General features: G+C 40.6%; 1 protein-coding gene across 6 annotated transcripts in view; it reads left to right on the plus strand.

Annotated features, from left to right (window-relative positions):
• MRRF (mitochondrial ribosome recycling factor) overlaps positions 1-16420 on the plus strand; it is a 69071-nt gene that overhangs the window by 27771 nt on the left and 24880 nt on the right. For 5 of the 6 annotated variants that reach the window (XM_019033905.4, XM_055351844.2, XM_031014521.3 and 2 more), the window contains one exon: positions 4240-4331. The exons of the other annotated variant lie outside the window; for it this stretch is intronic. In XM_019033905.4, the coding sequence (XP_018889450.2) occupies positions 4240-4331 (92 nt within the window). The remainder of the gene's footprint in view (positions 1-4239; positions 4332-16420) is intronic. 6 annotated transcript variants of the gene reach the window in all.

A 16420-nucleotide genomic window follows, 5' to 3' on the forward strand; every position in this document is an offset into this window, starting at 1 on the left:
GGCACTGTGGGCCAATTTAGGGAATAGCCTCCTAATTACACAGCTTGAAGACCTCATCAGGCAGATTGCTTTTCAGAGCCAGCCACTTCTTTTATTAAATAGCAAATGGCATTCACAGAAGAAGCACCTGATTGGCCACCAGAGCATCTTATGAAGCAGGAGGAGATATTAACAGCTTAATTTTTTCTTAGGAAGTTGGGGTATGTCTTCATTTTTCAACTCAGACATCTTTGCCATTTGTTCAAGTTGAAATTCCATGGGTTTTGAAAAAATCCTTACAAGTATATCAGTAGAGAGGTTCATTTACAGGAACAGAATGAGGAAGTGTGAGTTACATTGTCTTTTGAATTCCTTTATCTCATCTGTTGTATATATTAAACAAATAGCTCTAACTAAAGATTTCCTTCCTCCAGCTTCTAAGCTGACCGTAGAGTACCCAGGTTCATAGCTTTAAAATGCTGAGCTAATCTTCTCTGTGTTTATGTAATTTCTGTTTCACATACAGTTGGCTTTCTTTCCAAACCTGAGCATTTCCGTGTCATGCTGTAGTGACACGATGCAGATTTACATGCATAATCTTTTTGAATGCATTGAAGACAGAAAACTGTGTTGCATTTGTTTAACATGTGTCCTGCTTGATAAATGATACACATAGTTGCTGCCTTCCATAAACTTGCCTGCAGCTAGAGTTAATGATGGGAAAGAAAAGAAGGGAATAAAAACCACAGCATGATTTGAACAAAACAAGGCAAATGAAAAAAAATAAAAATAAAAAAACACACACAACTCTGCAGGCACCATTGTTGCTCTTGTGGAAGGAAGAAAATGAATGTGTATTGATTGTCTGCTTTGTCGCTAGTCTCTTTCTCATGTTTTGTTTCATATGATCAGTACAGGTACTCTGTAAAATTAGGCATTATTTATTTCATTTTATAGATGAGGAAACTGAGACTCAAAGCAGTAAAATATTTCCACTAGGTTTACACTGTTGTGACAGAGCCAGGATTTGAGCATATCTCTGTTGGACGTGAAAAAGCCTGTGCTCCTTTCACCATTCATTTGTTAATTCAGCACATATTTTTTGAGTCCTTACAAGTGATTAGTTTCTATTTGAGGTTCTGGGAATTCACTGATTATTAAGACAGGCTATGTGTCTACTTTCATAGACTACATTCTAAGGACTTACTGGGATATGAAGAAAATAGAAGGCCAGTAATTGATATGGCACTAGCAGAGTTGACTTGAATCTAAATTCTCAAGGACTTGTTCACCTGTCTACAAAAGTCTTATTTTTTTGTTGTTGTTGCTATTTAGCACAGATTAGCTTAGAATAACAAAGGCAGACACTACTAATTGATCACATCACTCTTCTCTGCCTGACGCCCAGATAAGATTTGTGATCTTTCTCAACACTCTACTCCAAGCAGCCACAACCAGTTAGTTATGTCATCATTTGAGAGCAACCTGTTTGCCCTGTGATACTGTCGAGCATCCTTTCCGTGAAGGGATGATGCATAAGAGATGGAAAGTCTATAGGAATGTATGCCCCTTTAGTCTGAACTAAAGAGTTTTTCAGATGTCATGTGAGAACATGACTAATTCCCTGAGGTTCTGTGTCCTACCATGTCAAAGGAAAATATATGTAGAATTCAGTAGGTTTCTTTGTAAAATGAAACTTTGATTCACGATTTTTCTGCATATGAAAAGATACAGAAAAATTTAAGTATAAAATAAGATTTTGAGCCATTTATACATGAGGTAAAGGAAGTGAGTTTTTCTAATACATCTGAACCAGATCACTAATATATTCAATCAACAAGCTTTTACTGAGCACTTACCATGTACGTGGCACTCTAACTTGTACTGGGAAGATGTTGAAGCATAGTTCCTGCCCAGCTTGGTGTCAGTAGTCGGTGCCCTAGTGCCAGTAGGGGAAGGTTGTATGGAAACACTTGGGTCAGCTTGTGAAAGGGAGGTAGTGGTGATGGGGTGTTACAGTAGTGATTATCAGTCATTCATGAGAAGCTATAGTAGAGGATTGAAAGACTTAAGAATGGACTACCCCTTCACAATGGAGATTCTTTATTGTTAACTTTAGAATCTGTGTTTTTTTTAAGGAAGATGGCATTTCTTTTGCAGAGAAAAATTAATTTTTATTTCTTTATTCAGCTCTTTTATTACCTTGAGTATAACCTTTATACCGCAAACATAATTCCAAATTAAATTTGGCTATTTAAGAAAAATATCAGGCAAGGCGTGGTGGCTCATGTTTATAAAATCCCAGCACTCTGGGAGGCTGAGGTGGGTGGATCGCTTGAGCCCAGGAGTTTGAGACCAGCTTGGGCAACATGGTGAGACCCCATCTCTATAAAAAATACAAAAATTAGCCAGGCATGGTGGTGCAGACCTGTAGTCCCAGCTCTTCTTTCTTTTTTTACTCCTGCAGCTACTTGGGAGGCTGAGGTGGAGAATCACCTGAGCCTGGGAGGTCAAGGCTGCAGTGAGCCATGGTTATGCCACTGCCCTCAAGCCTGAGTGACAGAGTGAGACCCTGTCTCAAAAAAAAAAAGAAAAGAAAGATCAAATCCTTAATGTTATAATTACTGAATGCATTGAGCTTGGGGATCTGGAAGAAAGTAAAGGTAGAGCAGCATCATTGGATTAAATCCCTATTCAGTCTCCTCTTAACTCTGCCAGTAACTGGAAGTTTGATGAATGGGAGTCCTCAAACCATCTCTCTTGGGCTGTCAGGGAAGACCATGTCTACTCTTGGGGGTGTGACCTTATTCTACAAGTTCCTCTTCACATAATGAAGAGACTTGGTTATGTCAGAAATCCCTTCCAGCTCTAATAATCTGTGGCCAGAGGTACTATTTTAAGAATGTACTATTTTAGGTAGTGGCCACAATGTTAGATTCTGTGTACAGCCTCCCAAGAGGATTCTTCATGTGTATGTGGAAGTTCTGGTTTGTCTTTGTGACCTTATAGTAACGCCTCAGGTAGCCGTAACAATAAGGTTATTTAAAAATGAAATGAATGAGTTTTATGGGCAGAGAACCCAGAAAAGTAAAATAGGTGTATATCAACCCCCATTCATTTAAATTAGAAAGTCTAGGAGGAGCTCAAGTGCAGGAATTGGCCTTTGAATCCAAGTGATGTGGATTGTCTCCGGTCAAGCCTAAAATTCTTTGGAAATGCCAGAGGCTTTGTTTTCATGAGTTCCACATTGTCATGCCAGTGAAAGGATCTCTAGGATTGCATACCAGGTATAGTTATAATGTTGCTTGAGTGTGAGGTGAGGCACTTTGGGAAATGGGTGTGCCAGTGTGCCAGCTGGCACATTAGTGAGCAAACTGTCAGAGAAACCCCTGAAGGATGTTGGGCAGGATAGCAGTACATCAGCTACATGAAGACATCAACTCCACCTTGTTTGAGAGTTTTATGCATTCTTACCTTTATATAATAAATGTATATAATATGTTTATATAACTGCCCTTGCCTGAGTATTACTATGTCCCAGGCACAGAGCAAGATGCATCGCTCATGTTATTTCACTACCTCTCTGAGGTTTAGGTACCACATGGTCTCAGATAATGAAATATAGGTTCAGAGAGGTCAAGCATATGCCCAGGGTCACATGGTTACCAGAGCTGGGATGTGAACTGAGATCTTTCTGACTCCAAAGCCCATGCTTTAAACTAGTATACCACACTACCTTTGCGGGAGCATATACCAGCAGAGATTCATTGCTCATTCCAAAATATAAGTGAGTTTGGTGTGAGTGCAGATGCGAATGAGTTAAATTTATTTACTCATTCCAAATCGGCACTGGTATATTTTGAGTGTAAAATGTCAACTGGATTTTTTTACGTATGAAATCTTTCATCTGTCTTTACACCAATCTTTGCAGAGACCAGCCCCCCTCCCTTGAGGATTTATTGTGGTTTTGATCTGTGTTGCCTCAAACCATTGAAATCTTTTCAAAGAAGCAGAACTGTTTTCTTTTTATTTTTTCTTCTTTCTTTTTTTCCTCCTGCAGTACAGTGGTACCAGGAGTGGACATAGTTTGCTATTCAGCTTGATCAAAGCACTCTACACCAATGTAACTTCCTGATCTTACTGGTAACAGAACTAAATGTTTCCATGTTCTGCCAAGATGGGTTGCCAGTTATCGACAGAGGGCTTGCATCTGGTAATAATTATTTACTAATTCTGTTTACCTTTTGATCTGGTTTTCAGTGTACAGCTGCAGCTATCAAGGCTATAAGAGAAAGTGGAATGAATCTGAACCCAGAAGTGGAAGGGACGCTAATTCGGGTACCCATTCCCCAGTAAGTCTGGCTGAAATTCACATATTTTGATGAAATGGGGTGGTTGTCCTTGGAAGGAAACCAACAAACACCCTACTATACCGTTAGGCCAATAACATACCTTACCTGCACCTTTCACCCTGGCAAACATCTTTTGAGATCACTTTACTGATTCAGAAATACTTATTGAGTGCCTGTTATGTACTAGATGTGAGGTTTGCAGCAGTAAGCTTGAGAATTTGTTGTCCTTACGTAGTTTACATTCTGGTTGGGAAGGTAGGACAAATAAATAAAGTCATTCCAGATAATGAAATGCTATGAGGAAAGAAAAGGCAGTGGGATCCAATAGAGAGTGACTTGGTAAGGATGATGGTGGCAGGGGCACCTGTAGCCTGAGAAGACTCTTTATGCAGGTAACATTTTTGCTAAGAGCTAAATGATGAGAAAGAACCAGCCTAGGGGAGAGCATTTTGGGCAGAGTGAACAGCAAGCAGAAAGGCCTCCAGTTTGAAAAGACCTTGACACTGGTAGTCTCTAACTTATATTCTTCGAAGAACTATTTTTTTTACATTAGTCCTTGCTAGTTGGAGAATTTTAAGCTGAGAACAGAATATTGTTAATTATATAAATATATAGAACTTAAAGTTTTAAGTAAATAAAAATGTTCATTTTTAAATTTAAAAAAAGAAGAGAAAATACAAGACCTTGACTTTTTGAGAAAGAAAAAAGCCAGTGTGTGCGAAATGCAGGGAGAGGGTGGTAGGAGAGGAGGTTGGACTAGTCAGTAGAGGCTGATGGTTTAGGCATTATAAGTCATGGTGAGTGTTTGGGCTTTATTCTCACTGTGTTGGGAAGTCAGTGGAAGGATTTAAGCAGGGGAATGACCTGATCTGATGTTGACTATGTGAGGGTCTCTCTGACTGCTGGTTTAACAAATGGACTATAGGGGGACAAAGTGGACACAAGGGGAACAGTCAGGAGGCACCTGCAGCAGTCCAGGTGAGACACATCTTCTCAGATTCCATAGCAAAAGATTTAAATCCCTATTCCTACACAGCGCCTCATATATAGCAAGCCCCAAATAAGTGTTGAATTAACTCGTTCAGTCTTTCAACAAATATTTATTAAGTACTAATGACGTGCCAGATACTTTCTTAGTTGTTGGAATATAGCAGTAAACAAAACAAACAACAAAAAGTCCCTCTCTTCCTCGGGCTTCCCTGATAGTTGCATAGGCACAGTAAATAAGTACGTAATGGAATGTCAAGTGATAGTAAGCACAATGAAGAAAAACAAGCAAAGTAAGGGGATAGGGAGATTTGGGGCTTTTATTATGGATAGGGAGGGTCGTGAAGAAAGGGACATTTGAACAAAGACCTAATGAACAAAGCTTCCAGATAACTAAAAGGGAAATGGAGTTGAACACTAGTTGAGTGTCTTTTAGTGCCACACATTATCCTGTATTCCTTTACATATATTACCTCATTTGTCTTTAATCCCTGTAAAGTAGGTTTTTTCCTAGTTATGGAAATTTAGGCTCATATCTTTGAAGCCACACAGCTTGTGCTGAAGCTGGGACCCAAACCCAGGTTTAGTTGATAACAAAGCCTCATGAGGTACCCATACCCATGCAGACAACAAGAATCAGTCCCAACACGGGGAGTCCAGAAACTTTCCACACTGAACTTTTTCCTGCCTCGTGGCCAGAAAATAGCTGTCTTGTTCCATTGTGTTCTCAGTACTCTGTGAGGCTGAATTAACACTCTGCTTTGAAATCGTGTGAATTGGGAACAATATAACCTAACGTTTAAGAAGCAGATAGACCTAGGTTCAAGTCTTTCTGCTTGAACCGGATAGTTCAAGTTTGTTTAGCAAGTTCATTGATTTGCTCAGTGAATGTTCTGAGAATGTATACGTGCCAGGCTCTGTGCTGGGGATGTATAGACGTGATGTATGCCTTCATGGAGCTCGCAGGCTGTGTGCCAGGCCTGTTTGTATTGCCTCCAACTTACTTGTGGAAATTACTAGGACCCACATTTATAGATGAAAAACGTGAAGTTCAGAGAAATTAAGGGACTTGCCGGAGATCACATGACCAGTAAATGGCAGTCAGGATTTGAAGCCTGAGTTTTTCTGTTACCTTTCTCCTGCATTTTCTGTGTAGACGCGTAATTCTGGAAAGTGCTAAATGTACACATGGACGTTAGAAGCAAGATTTACAAGAGTAATAGATAGTAGTCAGCAGGCTTATTTTCTAGTTTTTGCTGTCCTGTTTGTGAAACCTTGGACAGTCACTTAACCTCCCTGAGCCTTGGCTTCCTCACATGTCAGATGAAGGGGTTGTTCTTAGTGGCCTGCCAGGTCCTTTCTGAAGCTCCAAAATACTGTGGGGCTATGAATTTGTGCTACTAAATGCTCGTTGCTGATTTGGATTCTTCTTAGGGTGACTCAGTTGTGTATCACATTTTTCTTTCAAAGATCTGGTTGACATAACATGCATTTCTGCAGCCCCGCAGGAGTAAATGATCACTGTTGGTGCGTTGTATGTAAGTTTGAAAGATCAGTGAGTTTAACTCGAATTTCCAAAGATAGGAGGATCTGTTACATTATTTTTTACATTATTTTATTTTGGTTAATGGGTGTAATCCAAGAGAAAGTTGATGGACCAAAACCGTCTGCTCCTGCAAACCTCATTTTTTATATACTTTCTTCCCTTTGACAAGGTGGTGGGGTCATGAGGCCCCTTACTGAATTATAACGTTTGGTAGTTTTCCAGATAAAAAATGAATGATCTGTTCTTTATTATAGAGGCTGTGTTACGTGAGAGGATAAAGGTTGATTTATAAGTAAGAGGATCGAGGTTTTTATTTGGTTTTAGCAGTGACTTCCATATGACTCTGGGCACAGCGCCCTAGTTGCTTGCTTCCTTCTAGTTCCTTATTTGTAAAATAGGTTAGTGCATAATGATAAGCAGAGATGTGGTGAGATTAATAGAGAAAATAAATTAAGTGGTATGATTTCCTTAAACTATATAAACATAAGATATTACTTCAGTAAACTTTTAATTTTCTACATATTATATAATTTTAGGAGAAAAGGATGGAGGGAAGAAGGGAACTAATAGGTTGAGCACCTACTATGTGCCAGGAATGGTTAGGTTCCTTACATATTCAGGAAAGCAGAAAAGTATAATGGTTAAATTTTGCGTTGGTGTCACGTAAGCATGAAATTGAGTTCCAACATTTCCTGCTTTTTAGCTGTGTAACAGTGGCACCTGTCTCTGCCTCTGTGAATCTCAGGCAGCTCATCTGTGAAATGATAATTTGCAGGACTTGCCATATATGCTTATTGGGAGATTTCAGTGAGATAATGTACATGAAGCTTTTGGTGCTTAGTAAGCACCCAATTAATGCTAGCAAATATGCTATTTCCATCATCTCCTTTCACAAATAGGAGCATCATTCCTTTTTAGGGATGAAGAAAATGAGATTCAGAGAGGTGAGGCATTGGTTCTGGGTCACACAGCTGGTAATTGACAAAGCGGTGAGGAGGAAAATAACACATCATATCTCAAGTTGGGACTTTGAGGGGTAGGGGAAATAGGAAGCATACATTCTTAAGATCAGTTTCTTTTTTTTTTTTTTTTTTTTTGAGATGGAGTCTTACTGTGTCGCCCAGGCTGGAGTGCAGTGGTGCAATCCCAGCTCACTGCAGCCTGCGCCTCCCAGGTTCAAGCAATTCTCCTGCCTCAGCCTCCCAAGTAGCTGGGATTACAGGCGCCCGCCACCACGTCTGGCTAATTTTTGTATTTTTAGTAGAGACGGGATTTCACCATGTTAGCCAGGCTGGTCTCGAACCCTTGACCTCAAGTGATCTGCCCACTTCAGCCACCCAAAGTGCTAGGATTACAGGTGTAAGCCACTGCGCCTGGCCCCTAAGATCAGTTTCTGATTATAAAAGTTTGAGTTTAGTTCTAGGAAAATTTGCCTCCTCTGATTGATCCTGATTCTTCCACTGCCTAATGATAGTCTATAGGTTTGCTTTTTTGCCTTGACTCTGGATACCCAGAACTAAATTTTATTTTCAATTGAAGCAGATCTCACCTATTACCTCACCCTCATTACATTCCTCTGATTCTTATATTCTTATTTAAATGAGTCTACTGAGTATGTGACTCTTAACTATAATCTGCCTCTGATCTTTTGGGGAAGTAGGTAAAAGATAAATCCTAAATCAATAACAGGCCAGGCTTGGAGCCTGAGTGGTCCTTATCATCAAGACCTCTTTTTACAGCCTCTGAGACTCAGCTCTGCGTGGCTGTTTGCGAGGTTTTTTTTTATCGTGGCTGTCTCCTCAGGTAAATAACCATTGAGTCTTAGGGGCTCTGGATTATATCTTTTCCCACTGACAATGTGGATAGCTTTTGTTTGCTTCTCTGGCAGTGATTTTTATTTAGATAAGTTAGTCAACTGGATTAGTTTTTTTGGAACATTCCTGTTAATGGAGATATACTGAAATAGTTTCTTCTATTTTTCCAATTCATGTAATTACATTTTAGGTACCATTTATCAACCACCTAAACTAGAGGTATAATGCCTGGAAGTGTTGAGCTGAACACTTTACAATTTCTCCCCAAATTCTTACAACACTATGTGGTAAAGAGACTATTTTAGGCTCATTTGACTGATGAGAGTCCTGAAGCTCATAGAAGTTGATGCCCAATATCAGATAGCTAGTAAGTGGCAGAAGTAGGGTTAGAATTGGGGTCTTTGTCACTGCCTTTCTTCCTGTTCCTGTCTCCTGATAGAAGATTTATCTGGAATATCAGTCTTTTCACTCCTTAATCAGGGGCCCTGAAAAGTTTTGATCAGCGGTTCATTTTGTTCAGGCCAGGTTTCTGCCTCCACCTTATTCACATCATCATTATGCCCCTAAGCAAATAAACAAATAAGAATACACTCCCTTACTCATTGTTTTACCAAATGTCTATGGGAAAACCACACTAAGTAGAATAGTGGTGCTTTGGTTTGAGATTGCTGAGTTCATGCCTGGCTTTAAATAATGCTATAAGGAAACTATGAATTCACCCAGGAAACAAAACTACATATGATTGACTCATTCCTCACCAAGTTTGCATCTTTCCTTGATTGTCTTCCGATTCCTTCATCGGCGTCTCTGTTGGTTTTATTTTAAATAAAATTACATAAAATATTTAAATGAGGCTAAGCACAGTGGCTCACACCTGTAATCCCAGCACTTTGGGAGGCCGAGGCAGGCAGATCACAAGGTCAGAAGTTCAAGACCAGCCTGACCAACATGATGAAACCCCATCTCTACTAAAAATACAAAAATTAGCTGGGCATGGTGGCATGCGCCTGTAATCCCAGCTACTCAGGAAGCTGAGGCGAATCGCTTGAACCCGGGAGGTGGAGGTTGCAGTGAGCCGAGATCGTGCCATTGCACCCCAACCTGGGTGACCAAGTGAGACTCTGTCTCAAAAAAAAAAGAGAAAATGCCTCCATCCTTTTCTCCTTAGGGAACCACTTTTAGTACCTTGATTTTCTAGATTTGTTCCAATGCAAAGTCAAGCATATGTCTGGTATCTCCTTCATTTTTCTTGTAATGATATGGGATTATACTATACATAGTGTTCTGTACCTGAAAAAAAAAACTTAACAGTGTGCCATTGCTCTCTGTTATGAGAATTCTTCCTCACTCTTTTTCTAAAGGTGTACTATTGGCATTTTACACTTACATTAACCAGTTCCCAAGTGTCAAGTATCTTAGTTTAAATTTTTTCTCTTTTGCTAACCATGTCTCAATGATTTTCTAAGGCCTACTTCCTGTTCTGCTGGGAGTGGGAAGTGGTGGCGTGGAGACCGTAATTGGGAAAGAAGTGAATGCAGAATGTGGGGGATGCTGTGGCTCTTGCCCTTGATTGAGTGCTTGTTTGCAACATCACTGCATAGTACTGCACTTCTTAGAGACATAGACATTTCAGGGCCAGAAAACCATCTGCAACACACCCAAGTGACCCCTCTGTTGGTACTTAGACCCAAACTTGATGTGGTTCTTTTAGGAAACCCGATTGGTATTTTAATGCCTCCCCTGGCTCACTGTATGGCAATAATAATATTAAGGAAAGTGACTGTTTACTGAGTGCATACTGTATTCTAGGCTCTATACTCTATGATTGAACTCTTTCTGTTCCCTATTTTTTATACATGAGCAGTCAGCCCGAGTTGTTAGGTAACTTGCTTGGGTTCATTTAGCTAGTAAAGTTAGAGTTGAGCAGGATTCAAACTTGGGTCTGTTTTACCTGTAAGTCTGTATTCTTGCATCCATGGACTTCTGAGAGTACTTTCTGTTTTTGTTTTGTGTTTGCTTCTTCGTTTTTGTAGCAAAGGACGGCAATTGGCATTTTTAAGTTTAATTATATAATAATCCAAACTATGTGGAACATAATTTACAAAGCTCAAGTCAGTATGCCTAATCTCACAGTGAACTTGTCTGCCACTTTTTGGTTCAAGAGGCAGTCTGGAATACAGGGTATTTATTTATTTTTACTCAACTTTATCAAGGTATAACTTATATACAATAAAATGAATCAATTTCAAGTATATGTGGTGATGGCTTTTGACAGATATATGTGTCCCTGTAACTACTACCCCAGTCAACATATAGAGTAGTTCAGTCACCCCAAAAAGTTATCCTCTGCCCCTTTGCATGTCAGTCTTCAATCCTCTTCCTCTGGTCCCGGACAACCACTTGTCTGCTTTTATGAGGATATAGAGGTTTTATGCTGAAATGTAAAACTTCTAGGACATTCATAAATTTACTCAACAGACATTTATTGAATACCTATTATATGCCAAGCATAGTGTTAGACACTGATGATAAAGTAGTGAATAAGCCAGACAAAACCTTTGCCCTTAATGGAACATTTACTGGGGAGATGGTTAACAACACACACATATAGTTTGTATGTGTCGGATGGTCATATTTTTCTCTCTGTAGAGAAAAATAAGGCAGTAAAAGGAAATAAAGCATGCTGTGAAGGTGGGGATAGTGGTGGTTCAATATTAAGTAGATGTTCATGAAGTATTCAGAGGAAGGTGATACTTGCAGAGAATTGAGGGATGTACAAGAACAAACCATGCCTGTATCCAGCACTGAGGCAGAGGAAGCAGAAAGTGCAAAGGCCCTGAGGTGGGAGTCTGCCTGGGATGTTCAAGGAACAGCAAGAGGGCTCATGTGCCTGTAGCAGAGTGAGTGAGGAAAGAGAAATAGAAGATGAGGGCCAGGTGCGGTGGCTCACGCCTGTAATCCCAGCACTTTGAGAGGCTGACGTGGGCGGATCACTTGAGGTCAAGAGTTTGAGACCAGCCTGGTCAACATGGTGAAACCCTGTCTCTACTAAAAATACAAAAATTACCCAGGCATGGTGGCATGTGCCTGTAATCCCAGCTACTCAGAAGGCTGGGATTTTTAGTAGAGACGGGATTTCACCATGTTGGCCAGGCTGGTCTCGAACTCCTGACCTCAAGTGATCCACCCACTTCAGCCTCCCAAAGTGCTGGGATTACAGGCGTGAGCCATTGCACCTGGCGGAAGAGAAGATTTTGTCCATATTTATTTTCAGGTGCTACTGGACATCTAATTGGAGAGGTGAAGTAGGCTGTTGGATATATGGACCTGAAGTTCAGAGGACAGATGTGGGCTAGAGAGATAAATTTGGGAATCAGGAACTTGTAAAGGAGGCCACAGAATTAGATGAGATTACTTTAGAGATTAAATGTAGATAATGAAAAGAAGAGGTTTGGGGACTAAGCCTTGGACACTTCAAGGTTTGGGGATCAGAGAGATGAGGAAGAACCAGCAAAGAAGACTGAGAACAGGTGGCCAGTGAGGTAGGAGGACAACTAGGAAAGTATAGGGTCCTGGAAACCAAGTGAAGAAAGTATCTCAAAGAGGGGAGGGAGTGATGGGGTCAAAGAAGGTAAGATCTGAGATTATTGGACTTAGCAACATAATTTATTGATCAATTAATCTGTCTCTGTGGTTAGACAGAGATTGATGGGCTTTGGGGTTAGACAGACCTGGGTTCAAATCCCTGTTCTGTCACTGTGGGTATGTCAGCTTGGGTCTTCTGAGAAGCAGATGCCAGGATGGAATTAGATGTGCAGCAGATGTCTGTGAAAGACAAAGGGGAGAGGGAGCAGGAGTAGACCTAGTGCAAGTGTGATACTGGTGGAGAAAGGGAAGGAAGAGGGTTGTGGGGAGGGAGACTGACACTGCAGTGCAGCCAGGCTGATGGGGCATTCCTGAGCAAAGATTGCCCCTACAGCAGCCCCATTTGGGCATAAGAACCTGGCTCTAGTACCTCTGCCATGCATGGTCATTGACTGGGAGAAGCACAGTGGATGTGGCCTCAATGTGATCTCAGCAGGAATGTCACAGTGGATCAAGGTATGGGGGCTGGAAGCTGTCAGGCATCTGTACACCTCACAGCAGGTTCTCCTGGAGGATGATCTGAGCAGCATACCTTCATGCCCACTGCAGTGAACTTGGGCAAGTTGCTTAATTTTTTGAAGCTTCAGCCTCCTTATCTGTAAAATCAGAGTAGTATTTATGGTTTTGAAGAGTAATAGGATATTATATGTGAAGCTCATAGTGTGAAGCCTGGCATATCATAGGTACTTAAATTTTAATTCCTTTATCTTGGAGTATTTGTTATTATCTAATCCTCCTGGTTAAGGAGTTCTTGGAAATGTCCTTTTCCTGATTATTTGGGAGTAAAACTAATAAGTAATATTTTATTTCTGTTTGCTGATTTCTCTTTTAATCCTTAATGCCCTCCTTCCTTCTCTTCCTCACTAACCCCCTTCCTGAAGCCCCATGTTCTTTTTTTCCCCTATCTTTTCCTGCATTTTTACAGATGGGAGGAGTTGAGTGCTTATATTGGAAGTATCTTGGAATTTAACTTGCTTGGGCATACTTTAGTTTGATTGTTAATAAGCACTTGGTTTGTTCTTTGAATATGAGTTATGTGTGAGCAAGACCTCCTGGAAGGCATATCCCAAATAAGAAAATCTAGTGACTAGTCCTGCCTATGGCGTGAGAATTTCTTTACGTTCCTGAAAAAGGCAAGAAGCCTTGGCTCTCCTTGGCACTCTCAGCCCACTGAACTGCTTCCTAAAGCTTCAAGATCGTTAGATAATTGCCATCGTCATTTTCCTCTGGGCATTGTTGGGGATGATAGACTTTATGGCTAGACTAGGCTCTTTTCCCCAGACTTTGTTCCAAGTTGATGATAGGAAGGAGAATGCCACTGAGACCAGGGAGTGTCCTGGATAACAGTAAAAAAGCCTTGAGTTATAGTTCCTCAGCCTAAATTCTTTCTCATGTGTTTATTCCCTCCACCCCGCCGTCCCTCATATGCTGATGTGCAGTTTCTGACGAATGATAAACAGGTTTTTCCAGGGAGAGCAAGCTGGGTAAGGCAGGGCAGGGTGGTCCCCAGGCTGAGGTAAATATAGAGGGGAAGCTGTGTAGCTAGGGAGAGCTGCAGTTGACAGCTGCAGGAGTCAAGGTGGCAGTCAGAAAAACTCTAAAAAGAAAACCAGGAGAAAGAGCTTTGTGCTTTTAGGCTACTTATTTCAACTCTCTGACCCTTGGTTTCCTCACCTAAAAATGGGATCATAGAATATTTACTTTTGTGAAGATTTGTTGGGAGAAGCTCCTGTGAAGGATAGAGGGGAGAAGAGAACAGGAGTAGACAGGGAGAACCTTCGGACAGCAGTATAGGTCTGACACCAGTGAAGAAAGGAAAGAAATTCAGTAAATGAGAGTTAATACTATTTTTTAAGTTGTCATGATCAGGTTAGCCATTGTTACTGAGTATTCTACGACTTTTCTGCATGGTGACTTTTTTTTTTTCTTTTTGAGATACAGTCTCTCTCTGTTGCCCAGGCTGGAGTGCAGTGGCATGATCTCGGCTCACTGCAACCTCCACCTCCCAGGTTCAAGCGATCCTCCTGCCTCAGCCTCCTGAGTAGCTGGGACTACAGACATGCACCACCACGCCTGGCTAATTTTTTTTTTTTTTTGTATTTTTAGTAGAGACGGGGTTTCACCATGTTGCCTAGGCTGCTCTTGAACTCCTGGCCTCATGTGATCCACCCGCCTTGGCCTCCCAAAATGCTGGGATTACAGGCATAAGACCATGCCTGGCCTGCATGGTGATTGTTAACTGTTATGGGGGAGTATTGTCTGTCTCTACTGCCGTGAGGCGTGCTGCCTGTCATCAAGCTTTCTACCTAGGATGCAAGTATTGTTCAATGTTGAGAACTAGGTAGGCATATGGCATTTTTGTCACCTTCACTGAAATATAATTCACCCATTGAAAGTGTACAACTCAATGGTTTTTAGTACTGTATAGTCATAGATGTGTGCAACCAGTTATAACCACAATCCATTTTAGGAAATTTTCTTCATCACCCCAAAAAGACACTCTACCCACCAGCAGTCACTCCTTACTTTCACCCCAGAACCTTCTCCTAGGGATTGCTGTAGGCTATTACTAATCCACTTTTCTATCTCTGTGGGTTTCTTAGTTCTGAATATTTTATGTAAATGGAGTCACACGATATGTGGTCTTTTGTGACTGGCTTCTTTCTATTTGTGTAATGTTTTCAAGGTTCTTTCACGTTGTAGCATGTGTCAGTACTTCATTCTTTCTTATTGCCAAATAATATTCTATTATATGGCTATACCACATTTTATATATCAGTTCCTCAGTTGATGGCCATTTGGGTTTTTTCTACTTTGGGGCTGTTAAATGAATACCACTGCTATGAACATTATTGTGCAAGTTTTTTGTGTGAACATGCTTTTACTTTTCTTGGATATAAACCTAGGAGTGGTTTATGACCAGTTAATTGCTGGGTCATATGGTAACTCCATGTTTAACTTTTTGAGGAACTTCCAAAGTTCCACAAGGACTGCACATTTTAAATTCCCACTAGCCATATATGAGGATTTCAGTTTCTCCATTCCTTTGCCAACACTTGTTATGATTCTCATCCTAGAGGCTGTGGAGTGGTCTCTTATTATGGTTTTGATTTGCGTTTTCCTGATGACTGATGGTGCTAAGCTCTTTTCATGTGCTTGTTGGCCATTTGTATATCTTCTGTAGAAAAATGTCTATTCAAGTCCTTTGCCCATTTTATAATTGGATTGTTTGTTCTTGTGTTACGTGATTTCTTAATATATTCTGGATATTAGACTCTTATCAGATACATGGCTTTCATCTTTTTTAATTGCAAAAATAACATACGTTTATCCCAAAAATTCAGATCCTACAGAAGTATAACGAAAAGTTCATTTATTGTTCCCCAGTTGTTCTTCCCAGAAGTAACCATTGTCAGTATATCCTTCCAGATTTCAAAAGATGAATATGCAAACCTAAATAAATATATTTTATATATATATATATTTAGTTTACATAAGTGGGATGAAATGTCTACAATACCACAACTTGTTTTTTTCCCCCTTTGACTTAGTATCTTGTGTACTTTTTAATTTTATCTTTTTGAGACAGGCTTTTACTTTGTCACTCAGGCTCGAGTACAGTGGCACAATCACAATTAGTGGCCCTAACCTCCTGGGCTCAAGCGATCCTCCCACTCAGCCTCCTGAGTAGCTGGGACTACAGGCATGAGCCACCAAGCCTGGCTAATTTTTAAATTTTTTGTAGAGATGAGGTCCCACAGTGTTTCCCAGGTTCTTCTTGAGCTCCTGGGCTCAAGCAATCCTCACCTCGGCTTCCGAAAGTTGTGTATGTATTTTCATGGTGATCGCATTGTTCTTTTGGCTGCCTAGAAATGCCCTTTTGAGATGGATTTAATACAGAGGAGGAAACTAGGGATCCGAAAGTTTAAGTAACTTGCTCATGGTCATAGATTAGTAAGTGAAGGAGCCGTTATTCAAACTTGAATCTGTCTGTTTCCAAAGCCCGGGCTCTTGCCATGTAATCACATTTGCTCCTTGGGCTGCCGACGTGAAACCTACTTCCTTTCAGTTCTGTGGCCTGCCTGTGCTAGCTGCTA

Source organism: Gorilla gorilla, chromosome 13 (assembly GCF_029281585.2).
Source record: "Gorilla gorilla gorilla isolate KB3781 chromosome 13, NHGRI_mGorGor1-v2.1_pri, whole genome shotgun sequence".
In the NCBI taxonomy this organism is placed as follows: Eukaryota; Metazoa; Chordata; class Mammalia; order Primates; family Hominidae; genus Gorilla; species Gorilla gorilla.